This window comes from Lissotriton vulgaris, chromosome 3_1 (assembly GCF_964263255.1).
Source record: "Lissotriton vulgaris chromosome 3_1, aLisVul1.2, whole genome shotgun sequence".
Lineage (NCBI taxonomy): Eukaryota > Metazoa > Chordata > Amphibia > Caudata > Salamandridae > Lissotriton > Lissotriton vulgaris.
The window spans coordinates 1348589192-1348604987 of record NC_141689.1 but is presented as its reverse complement, the minus strand read 5'-3'; the positions used below and the strand labels follow the sequence as shown (position 1 = coordinate 1348604987).

Below are 15796 nucleotides of genomic sequence, written 5' to 3'. Positions count from 1 at the left end.
GAGACAGAGGGAGGGAGGCAGAGGGAGGGAGGCAGGGTGAGACAGAGGGAGGGAGGCAGGGTGAGACAGAGGGAGGGAGTCAGGGTGAGACAGAGGGAGGGAGTCAGGGTGAGACAGGGACGTTGGCTGAGGGAAGGAGGCAGAGTGAGACAGAGGGAGGGTGGCAGAGGGAGGGAGGCAGAGTGAGACAGAGGGAGGCAGGCAGAGGGAGGGAGGCAGAGTGAGACAGAGGGAGGGTGGCGGAGGGAGGCAGAGTGAGACAGGGAGGCAGAGGGAGGGTGGCAGAGGGAGGGAGGTAGAGTGAGACAGAGGGAGGCAGAGTGAGACAGAGGGAGGGAGGCAGAGTGAGACAGAGGGAGGGAGGCAGAGTGAGACAGAGGGAGGGAGGCAGAGGGAGGGAGTCAGGGTGAGACAGAGGGAGGGAGTCAGGGTGAGACAGAGGGAGGGAGTCAGGGTGAGACAGAGGGAGGGAGTCAGGGTGAGAGGGAGGGAGTCAGGGTGAGACAGAGGGAGGGAGTCAGGGTGAGACAGAGGGAGGGAGTCAGGGTGAGACAGAGGGAGGGAGTCAGGGTGAGACAGAGGGAGGGAGTCAGGGTGAGACAGAGGGAGGGAGTCAGGGTGAGACAGAGGGAGGGAGTCAGGGTGAGACAGAGGGAGGGAGTCAGGGTGAGACAGAGGGAGGGAGTCAGGGTGAGACAGAGGGAGGGAGTCAGGGTGAGACAGAGGGAGGGAGTCAGGGTGAGACAGAGGGAGGGAGTCAGGGTGAGACAGAGGGAGGGAGTCAGGGTGAGACAGAGGGAGGGAGTCAGGGTGAGACAGAGGGAGGGAGTCAGGGTGAGACAGAGGGAGGGAGTCAGGGTGAGACAGAGGGAGGGAGTCAGGGTGAGACAGAGGGAGGGAGTCAGGGTGAGACAGAGGGAGGGAGTCAGGGTGAGACAGAGGGGGGGAGTCAGGGTGAGACAGAGGGGGGGAGTCAGGGTGAGACAGAGGGGGGGAGTCAGGGTGAGACAGAGGGGGGGAGTCAGGGTGAGACAGAGGGGGGGAGTCAGGGTGAGACAGAGGGGGGGAGTCAGGGTGAGACAGAGGGGGGGAGTCAGGGTGAGACAGAGGGGGGAAGTCAGGGTGAGACAGAGGGGGGAAGTCAGGGTGAGACAGAGGGGGGGAAGTCAGGGTGAGACAGAGGGGGGGAAGTCAGGGTGAGACAGAGGGGGGGAAGTCAGGGTGAGACAGAGGGGGGGAAGTCAGGGTGAGACAGAGGGGGGGAAGTCAGGGTGAGACAGAGGGGGGGAAGTCAGGGTGAGACAGAGGGGGGGGAGTCAGGGTGAGACAGAGGGAGGGAGTCAGGGTGAGAGGGAGGGTGGCAGAGGGAGGGAGTCAGGGGGAGACAGAGGGAGGAAGTCAGGGCGACACAGACAGAGGGCGACACAGACAGAGGGCGACACAGACAGAGGGCGACACAGACAGAGGGCGACACAGACAGAGGGCGACACAGACAGAGGGCGACACAGACAGAGGGCGACACAGACAGAGGGCGACACAGACAGAGGGCGACACAGACAGAGGGCGACACAGACAGAGGGAGGTGGGCAACAGAGGGAGGGAGACAGACAGAGGGAGACCATTTGCCCACTTGTATTTCAAAATGTTCTTCCGGGGGGAGCAGCTGCCATGTTCCAGACCATAAGCAGGGTGAACAGTCCAGTAGCCCAGCAGGAAATCGGCGGACCGCCAACTAGAGAGCAGTGGGGCCAATCAAGCGAGGTCAAGGAGATGCCGGGAATCGACCAGAGGAGGTACGCGGAGGAGAAAGAAGGAGCCAAGGAAGAGAGGACCGAAGATTCGACTGTGAGCAGGAGGAGAAGCCGCCGTGGAGGGACCCCTCCGGGAGCAACGAGATTGAGTCCAGCTTTCCAACCGGAGAAGAGGAGGCTGGGACTCCCAAACCCGCGGCCCATGAGGTTTGTGGTTCCAGGCAAGTGCCCTGAGCAAGACTTATTTGTCTTAAGGGCTTGTGGGCGGGGTTATGAGTCACTCTACCCCGAAACACTGAAATCCCCTTGGCACCTAGGCTCGACACGTTAGGAAGCACAGGTGACGGGAGCACTTTTTCCTCAAAACTGGCACCAGACCAAAGTGATCCAACTGTGTCCTTCTTTCTTTTGTTTTTTTTATGTTCCTTTTCCGGTATTTCAGCGTGAGGAGAGAAAACAAGGCCGGGATGGTACCCTAACAAGAAGAAAATCGCTTCCTCTGAATGTGGACTTATTTGTTTTGTTTTACACAAACATTGTTCAAGTCTGTGAAAAAACATAAGTACCCGCGAACTACTGGGATAAACGAAGAAGTGAGTCTTAATAAAAGAGACCAAACCCTACCCATATTGTCTCCAGTGTGCCTGCTAACAAGGGGGCGGGCGACCAGGATAGCCTCCAGATCACAAGTACCTGTGACACCTGCCCAGACTGTTCGTACCAGTCATACATTAATAAGGCAAGTACAAGACAAACATATCCAGATTGTAAGTACCAGTCCCACATATCAGGATTGTGATAACCAGCCCTAGGTATCACAGAGAAGAATCCAGACACTGTTATGGCCCCTTTCTTGAATATGCTCCATCTACATCTCACTGACTGAATAACCATATTAGGACCTTGTTCTGTACAGGTGCCAGCCACATGCAGGGTCTGTGACAGAGAACAGACACAGGAAGAGAGCACGTACCAACCCCAGGCAAGGTCTGTGACAGAGGACAGACACGGGAAGAGTGCAGGCACGAACCCCAGGCAGGATCTGTGACAGAACAGACACAGGAAGAGTGCAGGCACCTATCCGTGCAGGATCTGTGACAGAGAACAGACACAGGAAGAGTACAGGCACCAACTCCAGGCAGTGTCTGTGACAGAGAACACACAGACACAAGAAGAGTGCAGGCATCAACCCCAGGCAGGGTCTGTGACAGAGAACAGACACAGGAAGAGTGCAGGCACCAACCCCAGGTAGGGTCTGTGACAGAGTACAGACAAAGGAGGAGTGCAGGCACCAACCCCAGGCAGGGTCTGCGACAGAGAACAGACAGACACAGAAGAGAGCAGGTACCAACCCCAGGAAGGATCTGTGACAGTGAACAGACAGATACAAGAAGATTGCAGGCACCAACCCCAGGCAGGGTCTGTGACAGAACAGACACAGGAAGAGTGTCGGCACCAACCTCAGGCAGGGGCTGTGACAGAGAACAGACACAGGAAGAGAGCAGGTACCAACCCCAGGCAGCGTCTGTGACAGAGAACAGACAGACACAGGAAGAGTGCAGGCACCAACCCCAGGCAGGGTCTGTGACAGAGAACAGACAGACACAGGAAGAGTGCAGGTACCAACCCCAGGCAGGGTCTGTGACAGTGAACAGACAGACACAGGAAGAGTGCAGGCACCAACCCCAGACACTGTCTGTGTCAGTGCCACAGTGCAAGTGCTCCCTGAGTTAAACTTTTGTTTTGGTTAGTGACTCCATGATTGACTTATTTGATTTACTGTCAGACCCTAGTATTGTGCACTGCGTGTGCCTAGGGCTTGTAAATCAAAAGCTGCTGGTGGACTTGCAGCACCGATTGTGCCACCCACCAAAGCAGCCTGTAAGGTGTAACTCGGGCCTGCCATTGCAGAGACTGTGCGCAGTCTGGGACTGCTATTTTGACTCAGCGAGTGCAACCGCTCACCAGTCCTTGAACCTTCCCTTTTCTATACATCAATCACCCCTATAGCAGGCCTACGGGCAGGGTGCGCTGTATGTAAAAGGTAGGACATGCCCTGGCATGTGTGGCATGTCCTGATAGTGAATTACAACTTATTTCGTTTTTGACTATTGAAAGGCTACCTGTCCCCATAGGCCAAAATGGGTGGTTTGATTATTACATCTTATAATCCAAACTGACCCAGGAGACGAGGTAGAGATTAGAGTTTAGTATGCCTTCAAATTGTCTATAATATCAGACTTTTCTTGGATGCCAGACAATCAGCCATACTAGTCCTTCTTGACCTGTTGGCAGCCTTCGACACCATTTCGCACGGCGTCCTTCCGGATTGCCTACGCGTATCTAGTCTCGAGAGCACAGCACTGAACTGGCTCAAGAGCTATCTGACGGACCGTTACTCCAAGGTTCAAATAGGAGACTTCTCCTTGAAAAGCCAGCCAATCAACAAAGGTGTCCCACAAGGTTCTATCTTGAGCACTACGCTTTTTAACCTGTACATGCCACCACTAGCCAAACTTATTAAAGCTTTTGGTTTACAGACAGTGTCTTACACATATGACACACAGCTATTAATCACCTTGGGACCGGACCTCCCAGAGACCAAAAAGCGTTTCAAACACTGCATGTCCGCAATAAATGATTGGATGACGAATAACCACCTCCACCTCAATGCCAACCAAACAGAGATTTTGCTCTGTTCGGGGACGCATCAAAACTATGGAACAACGACTGGTGGCCCTCCAGCCTGTGACCCTGCCCTCCACCCAACACAGCTGTGCGCAATCTTGGTGTAATTCTAGACTCTAAACTCTCCATGTTAAACCACATCAACAATCGGACTCATGCACAGTCTCAGGAAAATATTTAAGTGGATCCCTCTTTCCTCCTGCATGCCCTTAGTACAGGGACTAATTATTAGTCGCCCAAACTATGGTAACTCACTCCTTGCCTCTACTAATGTAGAGCTACTGGCCAAACTCCAGGTCAAGCAGAACACAGTGGCCAGACTGCTCCTAAATGTGCCCCGCATTCTCCCTCTGCGCCTAGTCTAAGGACCCTCCACTGGCTTCCAGTCAAAAGGAGGATTCATTTAAAACTCTGCTGTCTGGTGCATAAGACTTAATAACAAAGGACAACATTATCTAGCCAAAAAGCTTACAATACACCAACAGGTAAGAACCCTTAGGTCCACTAGCAAGTACCACCTAACAGTGCCTAAGGTTTGTACCATTAGGAATGGTGGCAGATCCTTTTCCCGGATAGCGCCCGAAACCTGGAACAAACTGCCTCTACCCCTCCGCCTGGAAACTGACCACAAAAAATGTTGTAGACTCCTCAAAACCTGGCTATTCTAGCACAGTCCCTCCTGTCCGGTTGTCTTGGCGGTCGGTCTGTCCAGAGTATTAGCTAGCGCTATGAGACCTACGGGTGATATATGCGCTCAATAAATACCAAAATACATACATCATCTAGAAGAATATTTCTCCATGGGCTTGAACTGAGCTTGCCTCCTGTCCGAAGTCTCAGGGATACAAAAGGCTTCATCCCTTCTGTTTGCTTGCTTCTGGAACGTGCTGTTTCAGTCGCTACAGAAGGAATCTGCAAAACGAACGCCAGCAAACGTCGCCACAATCTGCATAGAAGTCATGAGCACTGCTACGACTGGTACATGTAGCCCAAAGCTTGCTGCTGTACCGTATCGACTCCAAAACTGACATCATCACGAAGCCGATCCTCCACGAAGGTGGCCAAGAACTCATCAAGATTGTGACATCGTAAGGAAACGTGGTGTCTGCACCATCGTAACGTCACCTCCTCTCCGATGAGGAACCAAAGCCTCCCCTGCCTGAGCAAGCATCCGGAACACAGCTGCATCATCTCCCTCGAAACAAGGAACCGACGCTGCAACGCATCAACAACATTGCATCTCTCCGACGCCATGAGCTGTCTTTGTTTTTCTTTCCAAGGTACTGTTCTGTGGGGGTCGGTTTTGACTCTGGGCCCGACGCTGCGCACCTCGCGGTCGCCGCCATACTGTGGGAACACTTTGACCTCGACGTCTTGATAACTCATGTTGGAGTTATCCGTTGCTAAAGACTGCTTTAAGTGAAGAACCTATTTTTGAATTGCTTCTACCATCGTGAAGTATTAATTGTGATTATAGGATTGTGGATTTTTGTCGTTTGTGGTCTTGTGATAAGTCTATATAAAGAATACTTATTTTTATACAACCCGTTGTGGTGTCCATCTGTAGTATTTTCACTGTATTACTATATGTGTTCACAAATACTTAACACACTGCCTCTGAGGTAAGCCGGTCTCCTCATGCCAAGCTACCAAGGGGTGAAAAGGCGTTGTCCAGTAGTGTAATCCCCTTTCCCTGACTTAGACACAAGGGTCCCTATTTGGACAGGTGTATACCATTGACAACAAGAGACCCTGAGTTCTAAAAAGTCTGTGAAAGAGAAGAGGAACAGGAAGACTGCAGGCACCAACCCCAGGCAGGGGATGTGACAGAGAAGAGACACAGGAAGAGTGCAGGTATCAATCCCAGGCAGGGTCTGTGACAGAGAACAGACACAGGGAGAGTGCAGGTACCAACTGCAGGCAGGGTCTGTGACAAGAACAGACACAGGAAGAGAGCAGGCACCAACCCTAGGCATGGTCTGTGACAGGGAACAGACACAGAAAGAGTACAGTCAGCAATCCCAGGTAGGATCTGCAACAGAAAACAGACAACCAAAATGAGAGAGCGTGCATCAAACATGTACATGGTCTGTAACCAAACCTAAGAAGAAACACTGCTGCAGCTGAGGGACCCCGGAGGAGCTAGACCCCAGGACCGAGGAAGAAACACTGCTGCGGCTGAAGGACCCAGGAGGCGCTAGACCCCAGGACCGAGGAAAAAACACTGCTGCTGCTGAAGGACCCCGGAGGAGCTAGACCCCAGGACCGAGGAAGAAACACTGTTGCTGAAGGACCCCGGAGGCGCTAGCCCCCAGGACCGAAAAAGAAACACTGCTGGTACTGAAGGACCCCGGAGGCGCTAGACCCCGGGACCGAAGAAGAAATACTGCTCCTGCTGAAGGACCCCAGAGGCGCTGGACCCCAGGACCGAGGAAGAAACACTGCTGCTGCTGAAGGACCCCGGAGGCGCTAGACCCCAGGACCGAGGAAAAAACACTGCTGCTGCTGAAGGACCCCGGAGGCGCTAGACCCCAGGACCGAGGAAGAAACACTGCTGCTGAAGGACCCCGGAGGAGCTAGACCCCGGGACCGAGGAAGAAACACTGCTGCTGCTGAAGGACCCCGGAGGCACTAGACCCCAGGACCGAGGAAGAAACACTGCTGCTGTTGATGGACCCCGGAGGTGCAAGACCCTAGGACAGAGGAAGAAACTGCTGCTGAAGGACCCAGAGGCGCTAGACCCCAGGACTGAGGAAGAAACCCTGCTGCAGACGGACCCCAGAGGCGCTAGACCCCAGGAACGAGGAAGAAACCCTGCTGCTGCTGAGGGACCCCAGAGGCGCTAGACCCCAGGACCGAGGAAGAAACACTGCTGCTGAAGGACCCAGAGGCGCTAGACCCCAGGACCGAGGAAGAAACACTGCTGCTGCTGCTGAAGGACCCCAGAGGCGCTAGACCCCAGGACCGAGGAAGAAACCCTACTGCTACTGAAGGACCCCAGAGGCACTAGACCCCAGTACCGAGGAAGAAACACTGCTGCTGAAGGACCCAGAGGCGCTAGACCCCAGGACCGAGGAAGAAACACTGCTGCTGCTGAAGGACCCCAGAGGCGCTAGACCCCAGGACCGAGGAAAAAACACTGCTGCTGAAGGACCCAGAGGAGCTAGACCCCAGTGATCACAGAGGTCCCTTCAGGGACCCGTGAAGACCCACAGAGTGATCACAGAGGTCCCTTCAGGGACCCGCGGAGACCCACAGAGTGAACAGTGATCCCTGAGTGATCACAGAGGTCCTTTCAGGGACCCGCAGAGACCCACAGAGTGAACAGTGATCCCTGAATGATCATAGAGGTCCCTTCAGGGACCCAAGGAGACCCACAGAGTGAACAGTGATCCCTGAATGATCACAGAGGTCCCTTCTCCAGGGAACCGCTGAGACCCACAGAGTGAACGGTGATCCCTGAGTGATCACAGAGGTCCCTTCAGGGACCCGCGGAGACCCACAGAGTGAACGGTGATCCCTGAGTGATCACATAGGTCCCTTCAGGGACCCGCGGAGACCCACAGAGTGAACGGTGATCCCTTAATGATCATAGAGGTCCCTTCTCCAGGGAACCGCGGAGACCCACATAGTGAACAGTGATCCCTGAATGATCACAGAGGTCCCTTCAGGGACCCACAGAGACCCACAGAGTGAACGGTGATCCCTGAATGATCGTAGAGGTCCCTTCAGGGACCCGCAGAGACCCACAGAGTGAACGGTGATCCCTGAATGATCACAGAGGTCCCTTCTCCAGGGAACCGCGGAGACCCACAGAGTGAACGGTGATCCCTGAATGATCATAGAGGTCCCTTCTCCAGGGAACCGCTGAGACCCACAGAGTGAACGGTGATCCCTGAATGATCACAGAGGTCCCTTCAGGGACCTGTGGAGACCCACAGAGTGAACAGTGATCCCTGAGTGATCACAGAGGTCCCTTCAAGGACCCGTGGAGACCCACAGAGTGAACGGTGATCCCTGAATGATCACAGAGGTCCCTTCAGGGACCCGCGGAGACCCACAGTGTGAACGGTGATCCCTGAATGATCACAGAGGTCCCTTCAGGGACCCGCGGAGACCCACAGAGTGAACGGTGATTCCTGAATGATCACAGAGGTCCCTTCAGGGACCCGCGGAGACCCACAGAGTGAAAGGTGATCATTGAATGATCACAGAGGTCCCTTCTCCAGGGAACCGTGGAGACCCACAGAGTGAACGGTGATCCCTGAATGATCACAGAGGTCCCTTCAGGGACCCGCGTAGACCCACAGAGTGAACGGTCATCCCTGAATGATCACAGAGGTCCCTTCAGGGACCCGCGGAGACCCACAGAGTGAACGGTGATTCCTGAATGATCACAGAGGTCCCTTCAGGGACCCGCGGAGACCCACAGAGTGAAAGGTGATCCCTGAATGATCACAGAGGTCCCTTCAGGGACCCGCGGAGACCCACAGAGTGAACTGTGATCCCTGAATGATCACAGAGGTCCCTTCAGGGACCCGCGGAGTCCCACAGAGTGAACGGTGATCCCTGAATGATCACAGAGGTCCCTTGCCCTCGTCTAGGAGGTGCGACTAACCTGTGATCCCTAAAAGCTGATTTAAATGCTGTGTATTGCTCTAAAATCCAACTCCCATACCTTGTGCGATTGGACAACCATTTATGTGGGACCCGGCGGGTGTCTGATCCCTGAACACCCAGATATTGCATCTTTTGGGAGACTCCAGTAATGTATTCACTTGTGAATCATGAACACCCACGCACATACCTTGTGCTCTTGGACAACCATTTCACTTTGCTGAGAAATCCTTTGAGCTGCTGTGGAAGGGTTTGAATGGGAAGAGTATTCCTTAATCATCAATAACCTTCTGAAACCCATCTCTGTGGAAGTCGCTCTAGGAAAGCGAGTCATTATGCATCCGATGACTTCTTGCTCGTCTTCTTCAGTTTCACTCTTCCCTCCAGCTTGTGTCCTCTCTGGTCTACGTTCCTCAACCTCTCAGCCGTGTTGCCCTTTCCTACTGTTTTACTTATACTCCTAGACTGTTTTTGCTTCTTTGAAATCTGTTGTCTGCTTGTCTGTCTGAAAATGCCCTGGCCATCATAAAGGGTCTGCTCAGAGTTCGTGGCTTAGCTCGTTTCTGTGGCCAGGGGTAGGGGCAATATGCATGTTCTTCATAGTGGCGACCGTCAGCTCTTTTCTGTGTTTGGATTTGTGGGGATAGAAAAGGCCTTTTTACCCGTTTGCTACAGTGATGTCATTGCCTTCTGGTCTTGCCGGTGTGACATGTCTGACCAGTCTTCTGGGTTCTTCGTTGCATCCAGCGGATTTGGACACTATGTGGTCATAGTAGAATGAACCTAGTGTGCGCGCCTCGGCTGGCTGTAGGGACGGGGCGCCATCTTGAATCTCTACTGTAAGTATGATAGAGGTCGGGGTTAGCCTGCCAGATGTACAGTGTTTATTGCAGATGTTCATGAATCTTGTAGGACTCCCTTTGTGGGATGACTTGGGACCCCTCTATCCTTAGAGGTGCAGCTGTGGCCTTTTGTCAGGCCCTGCTCTTTGTATTCCTTCGGATATCTCCTCTAGCAGATCATGGGTGATGTAGTTAGTAGGAGACAGCTGCCTCTTGAGAAGGGAAGGGTAAGTCTTCGACCATGACCTGCCCTTCTCTTCACCTGGGGTGTTACTCACCAAAGACTGACACATGCACACCTGGAAGACTTATCTCCCCTTTCTTCTCCATTGTGGGATTCTATGAATAAAATACTCCTGTCACCATCCAGCCTTACTGCTGAGACTTGGAAGGAGAGTGTGGCTTGAGTGTCTGTAGATTGATACACGAGGTGTCAGAACGCCCTCGAGCCAGGCACAGCACTGTGCTGAGGGAGTAGATACACCAGCATCTAATGTGGACTGAGCTCGTGAGTCTCTACTCCAGGGCTTCCTACTGAGATCTGAAGGGCTTGTCTCCAGGTCAGGTGTGCTGAGGGAATAGATACACCAGCATCTAATGTGGACTGAGCTCGTGAGTCTCTACTCCAGGGCTTCCTACTGAGATCTGAAGGGCTTGTCTCCAGGTCAGGTGTGCTGAGGGAATAGATACACCAGCATCTAATGTGGACTGAGCTCCTGAGTCACTACTCCAGGGCTTCCTACTGAGATCTGAAGGGCTTGTCTCCAGGTCAGGTGTGCTGAGGGAATAGATACACCAGCATCTAATGTGGACTGAGCTCCTGAGTCACTACTCCAGGGCTTCCTACTGAGATCTGAAGGGCTTGTCTCCAGGTCAGGTGTGCTGAGGGAATAGATACACCAGCATCTAATGTGGACTGAGCTCCTGAGTCACTACTCCAGGGCTTCCTACTGAGATCTGAAGGGCTTGTCTCCAGGTCAGGTGTGCTGAGGGAATACATAAACCAGCATTTAATGTGGACTGAGCTCTTGAGTCACTGCTCCAGGGCTTCCTACTGAGCTCTGAGAGGTTCTCTCTAGGTCGGGTGAGGGGCACCCCTTGAAATGCATGTAGCTCTCTGTTGAAAGGGTTCATGGTCGGCTTTGTTTGAAGGGGAGAGTGGGACTGCAAGTGGTCATGGCGAGCCCATGCCTGCTTTATGTCCGCTGCAGCCCCCATCGGGGTCTTGAGGCGACTCACTCACACAAGCCCCCAGGATGTAAACGTGCAAGCGTGGACCTAGTGACCTGGTAGTGACGTGGGTGACTGTTGACCTGCCTTTCATCTTCTCGTACTAAAGAAAGGCACAGTTTGGCAAAAGGAAACTTTGCGGACAGGCCTTTTCAGGCAGAGCCTTGGACCAGGGCTGGATCACTCGATCACCGATACTGGCTTTCTTATTTTCCCAGAACGATTTACAGTATTTTTGTATTATTAACCCTGCGTTTGTGTAACACATGATGTTGATTTAGATTAAAGTGTGTTTCCTGATACAAAGCACTGTCCGAGCAGTTGATTTATTGAGCCGTGTTTGGTTAGACTCTGGTAGGAGTCTCTATCCCTCCACCACCTCCCTGGGTAAACCTTGGCTGCTTGGCCTGCGACCCTGCGAGGCAAGTGCCAAAGGGGTGCACTAATGTTCGCTCTTCCAAGTCCTAATAGGTCAGCCCCAGGACACATGAGGCAAACAGACTCAAACCCCCTCAGCTGAGGTCAATTGAACCTGTGTGTCCCGCGGCTCCAATGCAGTCTGACAGCTTGCTTTTAATCACTGAAATAATACTCCTTCCTTCCTTCACTCTAGCTTCGCCTTGGCCAGCTCCTCTCATCACATTTTCCATTTTTTCCTCATTCTTATTGTGATTTATTCCTATTCTTCCTTCTCCAATCCGTACACAACAAATCAACCCCTTTTCGACTAAGATAAAGATGCTTCACACTTCATCTCTCTTCTCTGTATTCATGCAATACCATGTTTTCTCCTCACGTTCTGCACGTCTGATGAGTGTTTCCTTTTTATATTCTTTTTTTCTTTGGGTGCATACAAACTAAATGTATTTTTATGTATTTTTCCCCAATTTCTTAATATGGTTTCAAAATCGTTCTACTCGTCAAAAAAGCGTTTCAACGCCCCTTCAGGGGTAGCAAGCGCTATATAAATGCAAACCTTTTTCCCTCTTCTATCCCTCCGCTATCCTACTGAGTCCAAATAACTGACTAACTTACCCACCACTCAAATTACTTTTCATATTTCACTATACTAATTAAACACTAATCCTTTAAGGGATCCGGAGTAGCCTGCTACCGCTAAAAAAGCGCTTTGACGCCACGTCAGAGATAGTAAGCGCTATACAAATGCAATTGCAATTCAATTCAATACAATTCATGTGGGGCCCGCAGGGTGCCTTTGAACTCTGACTATCCAGACACACTGCATCTTCTATGAGCCTCCAGCAGTGTAGTCAATGGTGAATCCTGAACACCCACACACACACCTTGTGCTCTTCTGCAGCTTCCTATATGGGGTGCACTGCATGACTTGACCCCTCTGAACACTTGCACACAGAGCTCCCGCTCTCAGGCTGCCTCCCTGATGGGGCTCACAGAGGGACTTTGTGATCCCTGAATTTCCACAGACGTACCCTGTGTTCTTCACTTGTCGTTCCAGGACACTCACAACCCCCCCCCCCCCCCCCCCTCCCACACACACACACACCCACACACCCCCCTTGTGCTCCTCTGCAGGTTCCTCAACTGGGCTCACCGCGGGACATTGGAATCCATCAATGCCCTGGCACATACCTTGTGCTCCTCTGCAGCCTCCTCTATTGGACTTGCTGCGTGTGTTTTGTGCTCCTTGGACTCCCGGCACACCAAACAGATCATCCTCTGCACAGAACAGCCTCAGTTTCTCCTGATGTTTCCCACACATATTCTCCTCTGGGGGCTTCACGGAGGGCAAATGAAGCTGTTTTAACATTTCCACCATGTTCCCCAGCTGCCTGTTGGGTCGGAGGTTTTTCCCAGATGTTTCCCTGCACTGTGGACAGGGGAAGTTTCCATCTCTCCCCTTCCAGCTCGCGGTGATGCAGGAGCGGCAGAAGTTGTGTCCACAATCAATAGTCACCGGATCAGTGAAATATTCCAAACAGACGGAACAAATGGCCTCTTCCTGGAGGTTCCCGAGCTGAGCTGCCGCCATGATACAGAAACGCAGGAAGTGAAGGTAAGTTTCGCTTCTCTCTTTATGGAGTGGGTGTGTCTGTGCGTCTGTCCCTCCCTGTGTGCAGTGGGTGTGTCTGTGCGTCTGTCCCTCCCTGTGTGCAGTGGGTGTTGCGTCTGTCCCTCCCTGTGTGCAGTGGGTGTGTCTGTGCGTCTGTCCCTCTCTGTGTGCAGTGGGTGTGTCTGTGCGTCTGCCCCTCTCTGTGTGCAGTGGGTGTGTCTGTGCGTCTGTCCCTCCCTGTGTGCAGTGGGTGTTGCGTCTGTCCCTCCCTGTGTGCAGTGGGTGTGTCTGTGCGTCTGTCCCTCTCTGTGTGCAGTGGGTGTGTCTGTGCGTCTGCCCCTCTCTGTGTGCAGTGGGTGTGTCTGTGCGTCTGTCCCTCCCTGTGTGCAGTGGGTGTGTTTGTGCGTCTGTCCCTCCCTGTGTGCAGTGGGTGTGTCTGTGCGTCTGTCCCTCTATGTGTGCAGTGGGTGTGTCTGTGCGTCTGCCCCTCTCCGTGTGCACTGGGTGTGTCTGTGCATCTGTCCCTCTCTGTGTCAGTGGGTGTGTCTGTGCGTCTGCCCCTCTCCGTGTGCACTGGGTGTGTCTGTGCGTCTGTCCCTCCCTGTGTGCAGTGGGTGTGTCTGTGCGTCTGTCCCTCTCTGTGTGCGCTGGGACTTCCGGGTTCATGTTACAGGCAGAGAACTGACTCTTCTGCTGCTTGTGATTTACCTCTGGGGTTGACGCCATTTACGCGTCATGTGGTTATATTTCCAGAATCTGTAAGTGCAGAACTGAAGCTTGTAGATGAGTTTCTGTAAAATCCTCTGTGTTGTTTTTGCCAATTCCGCAAGTTCGCTTTTTAAAATCTTTCAGGAATCTCATAAACGTTTCTAAAATACTTTCTAAAGGGCTTTCTTCCCGTATTTGTATTTTAATGTTTGTTTCAAAGGCTGAAAAATAAAAACTTTTGATCGTTTCTCAACATTTTTACTGGCCTTACCATAGCATTGCTGGTCAGGCCAGTAAACTAGTAGTTTTGTGTGTAAGGGAAGAATATATTGCTGCCTGTTAGTGTCTGTTCTGTATGAAAAGGGCGCTTACAATACTATTGCCTGCGCCGTATCTGTTCTGAGAGCCAGGGAAGCTTGCACTGCTGATGCTCTGATGTACTTGTTCTGCGAGTGAGGGAAGCTTGCACTGCTGATTCCCTGATGTACCTGTTCTGTGTGCGAGGGAAGCTTGCACTGTTGATGCACCGATGTACCTGTTCGATGAGTGAGTCAAGCTTGCACTGCTGATGCCCCGATGTACCTGTTCAATGAGTGAGCAAAGCTTGCACTGCTGATGCCCCGATGTACCTGTTCTGTGAGTGAGGGAAGCTTGCACTGCTGATGCCCCGATGTACCTGTTCAGTGAGTGAGGGAAGCTTGCACTGCTGATGCTCTGATGTACCTGTTCAGTGAGTGAGGGAAGCTTGCACTGCTGATGCCCCGATGTACCTGTTCAGTGAGTGAGGGAAGCTTGCACTGCTGATGCCCCGATGTACTTGTTCAGTGAGCGAGGGAAGCTTGCACTGCTGATGCCCCGATGTACCTGTTCAATGAGTGAGGGAAGCTTGCACTGCTGATGGCCTGATGTACCTGTTCAGTGAGTGAGGGAAGCTTGCACTGCTGATGCCCCGATGTACTTGTTCAGTGAGCGAGGGAAGCTTGCACTGCTGATGCCCCGATGTACCTGTTCAATGAGTGAGGGAAGCTTGCACTGCTGATGGCCTGATGTACCTGTTCAGTGAGTGAGGGAAGCTTGCACTGCTGATGCCCCAATGTACCTGTTCAATGAGTGAGGGAAGCTTGCACTGCTGATGGCCCTATGTACCTGTTCAGTGAGTGAGGGAAGCTTGCACTGCTGATGGCCTGATGTACCTGTTCAGTGAGTGAGGGAAGCTTGCACTGCTGATGCCCCGATGTACCTGTTCTGTGAGTGAGGGAAGCTTGCACTGCTGATGCCCCGATGTACCTGTTCAGTGAGTTAGTCAAGCTTGCACTGCGGATGCCCTGATGTACCTGTTCTGTGAGTGAGGGAAGCTTGCAATTCTGCTTCTCTGATGTACCTGTTCTGTGAGTGAGGGAAGCTTGCACTGCTGATGCCCTGATGTACCTGTTCTGTGAGTGAGGGAAGCTTGCACTGCTGATGCCCCGATGTACAAGTTCTGTGAGTGAGGGAAGCTTGCACTCTTGATGCCCTGATGTACCTGTTCTGCGTACAAGGAAAGTTTGCAGTGTTGTTACCCTGATGTAGCTATTCCATGAGTAAGGTAAGCTTGCACTGCTGATGCTCTGATGTACCTACATTGAGAGCGGAAAGCTTGTACTACTGCTATCATGATGCAATTTTTCTGTAAGAGGGAAGTTTGTACTACATGTTAGATATTTGGCCCCCCAATTAGACGCGGACCCGGAGCTGGGTGTAACTGCCTCTTTATTCTTCGTTCCCCGATCCCAACTACCTCCTGTTTCCCCGGTCCCTCCCTTTCCTGTTCCGCCTGCCCTGCATGCAGATAGGGTCAAGCAAACAACACTGCACCTCCCCCCTTTATACAATAATGCTTACTGTCTCTTAGAGTTCTTCAATGAGTCGAGTGGGTCGCTTGACTACTC

General features: G+C 52.5%; 1 protein-coding gene across 1 annotated transcript in view; it reads right to left on the bottom strand.

The window, feature by feature from the left end:
- Positions 1 to 13153, bottom strand: part of LOC147727870 (E3 ubiquitin-protein ligase TRIM39-like) — a 199933-nt gene extending 186780 nt beyond the window's left edge. The window contains exon 1 of the mRNA XM_086963191.1: positions 12740 to 13153. Coding sequence (XP_086819317.1) covers positions 12740 to 12823 — 84 coding nt within the window. The 5' untranslated portion in view covers positions 12824 to 13153. The remainder of the gene's footprint in view (positions 1 to 12739) is intronic.
- Between the last annotated feature and the right edge of the window lie 2643 nt (positions 13154 to 15796).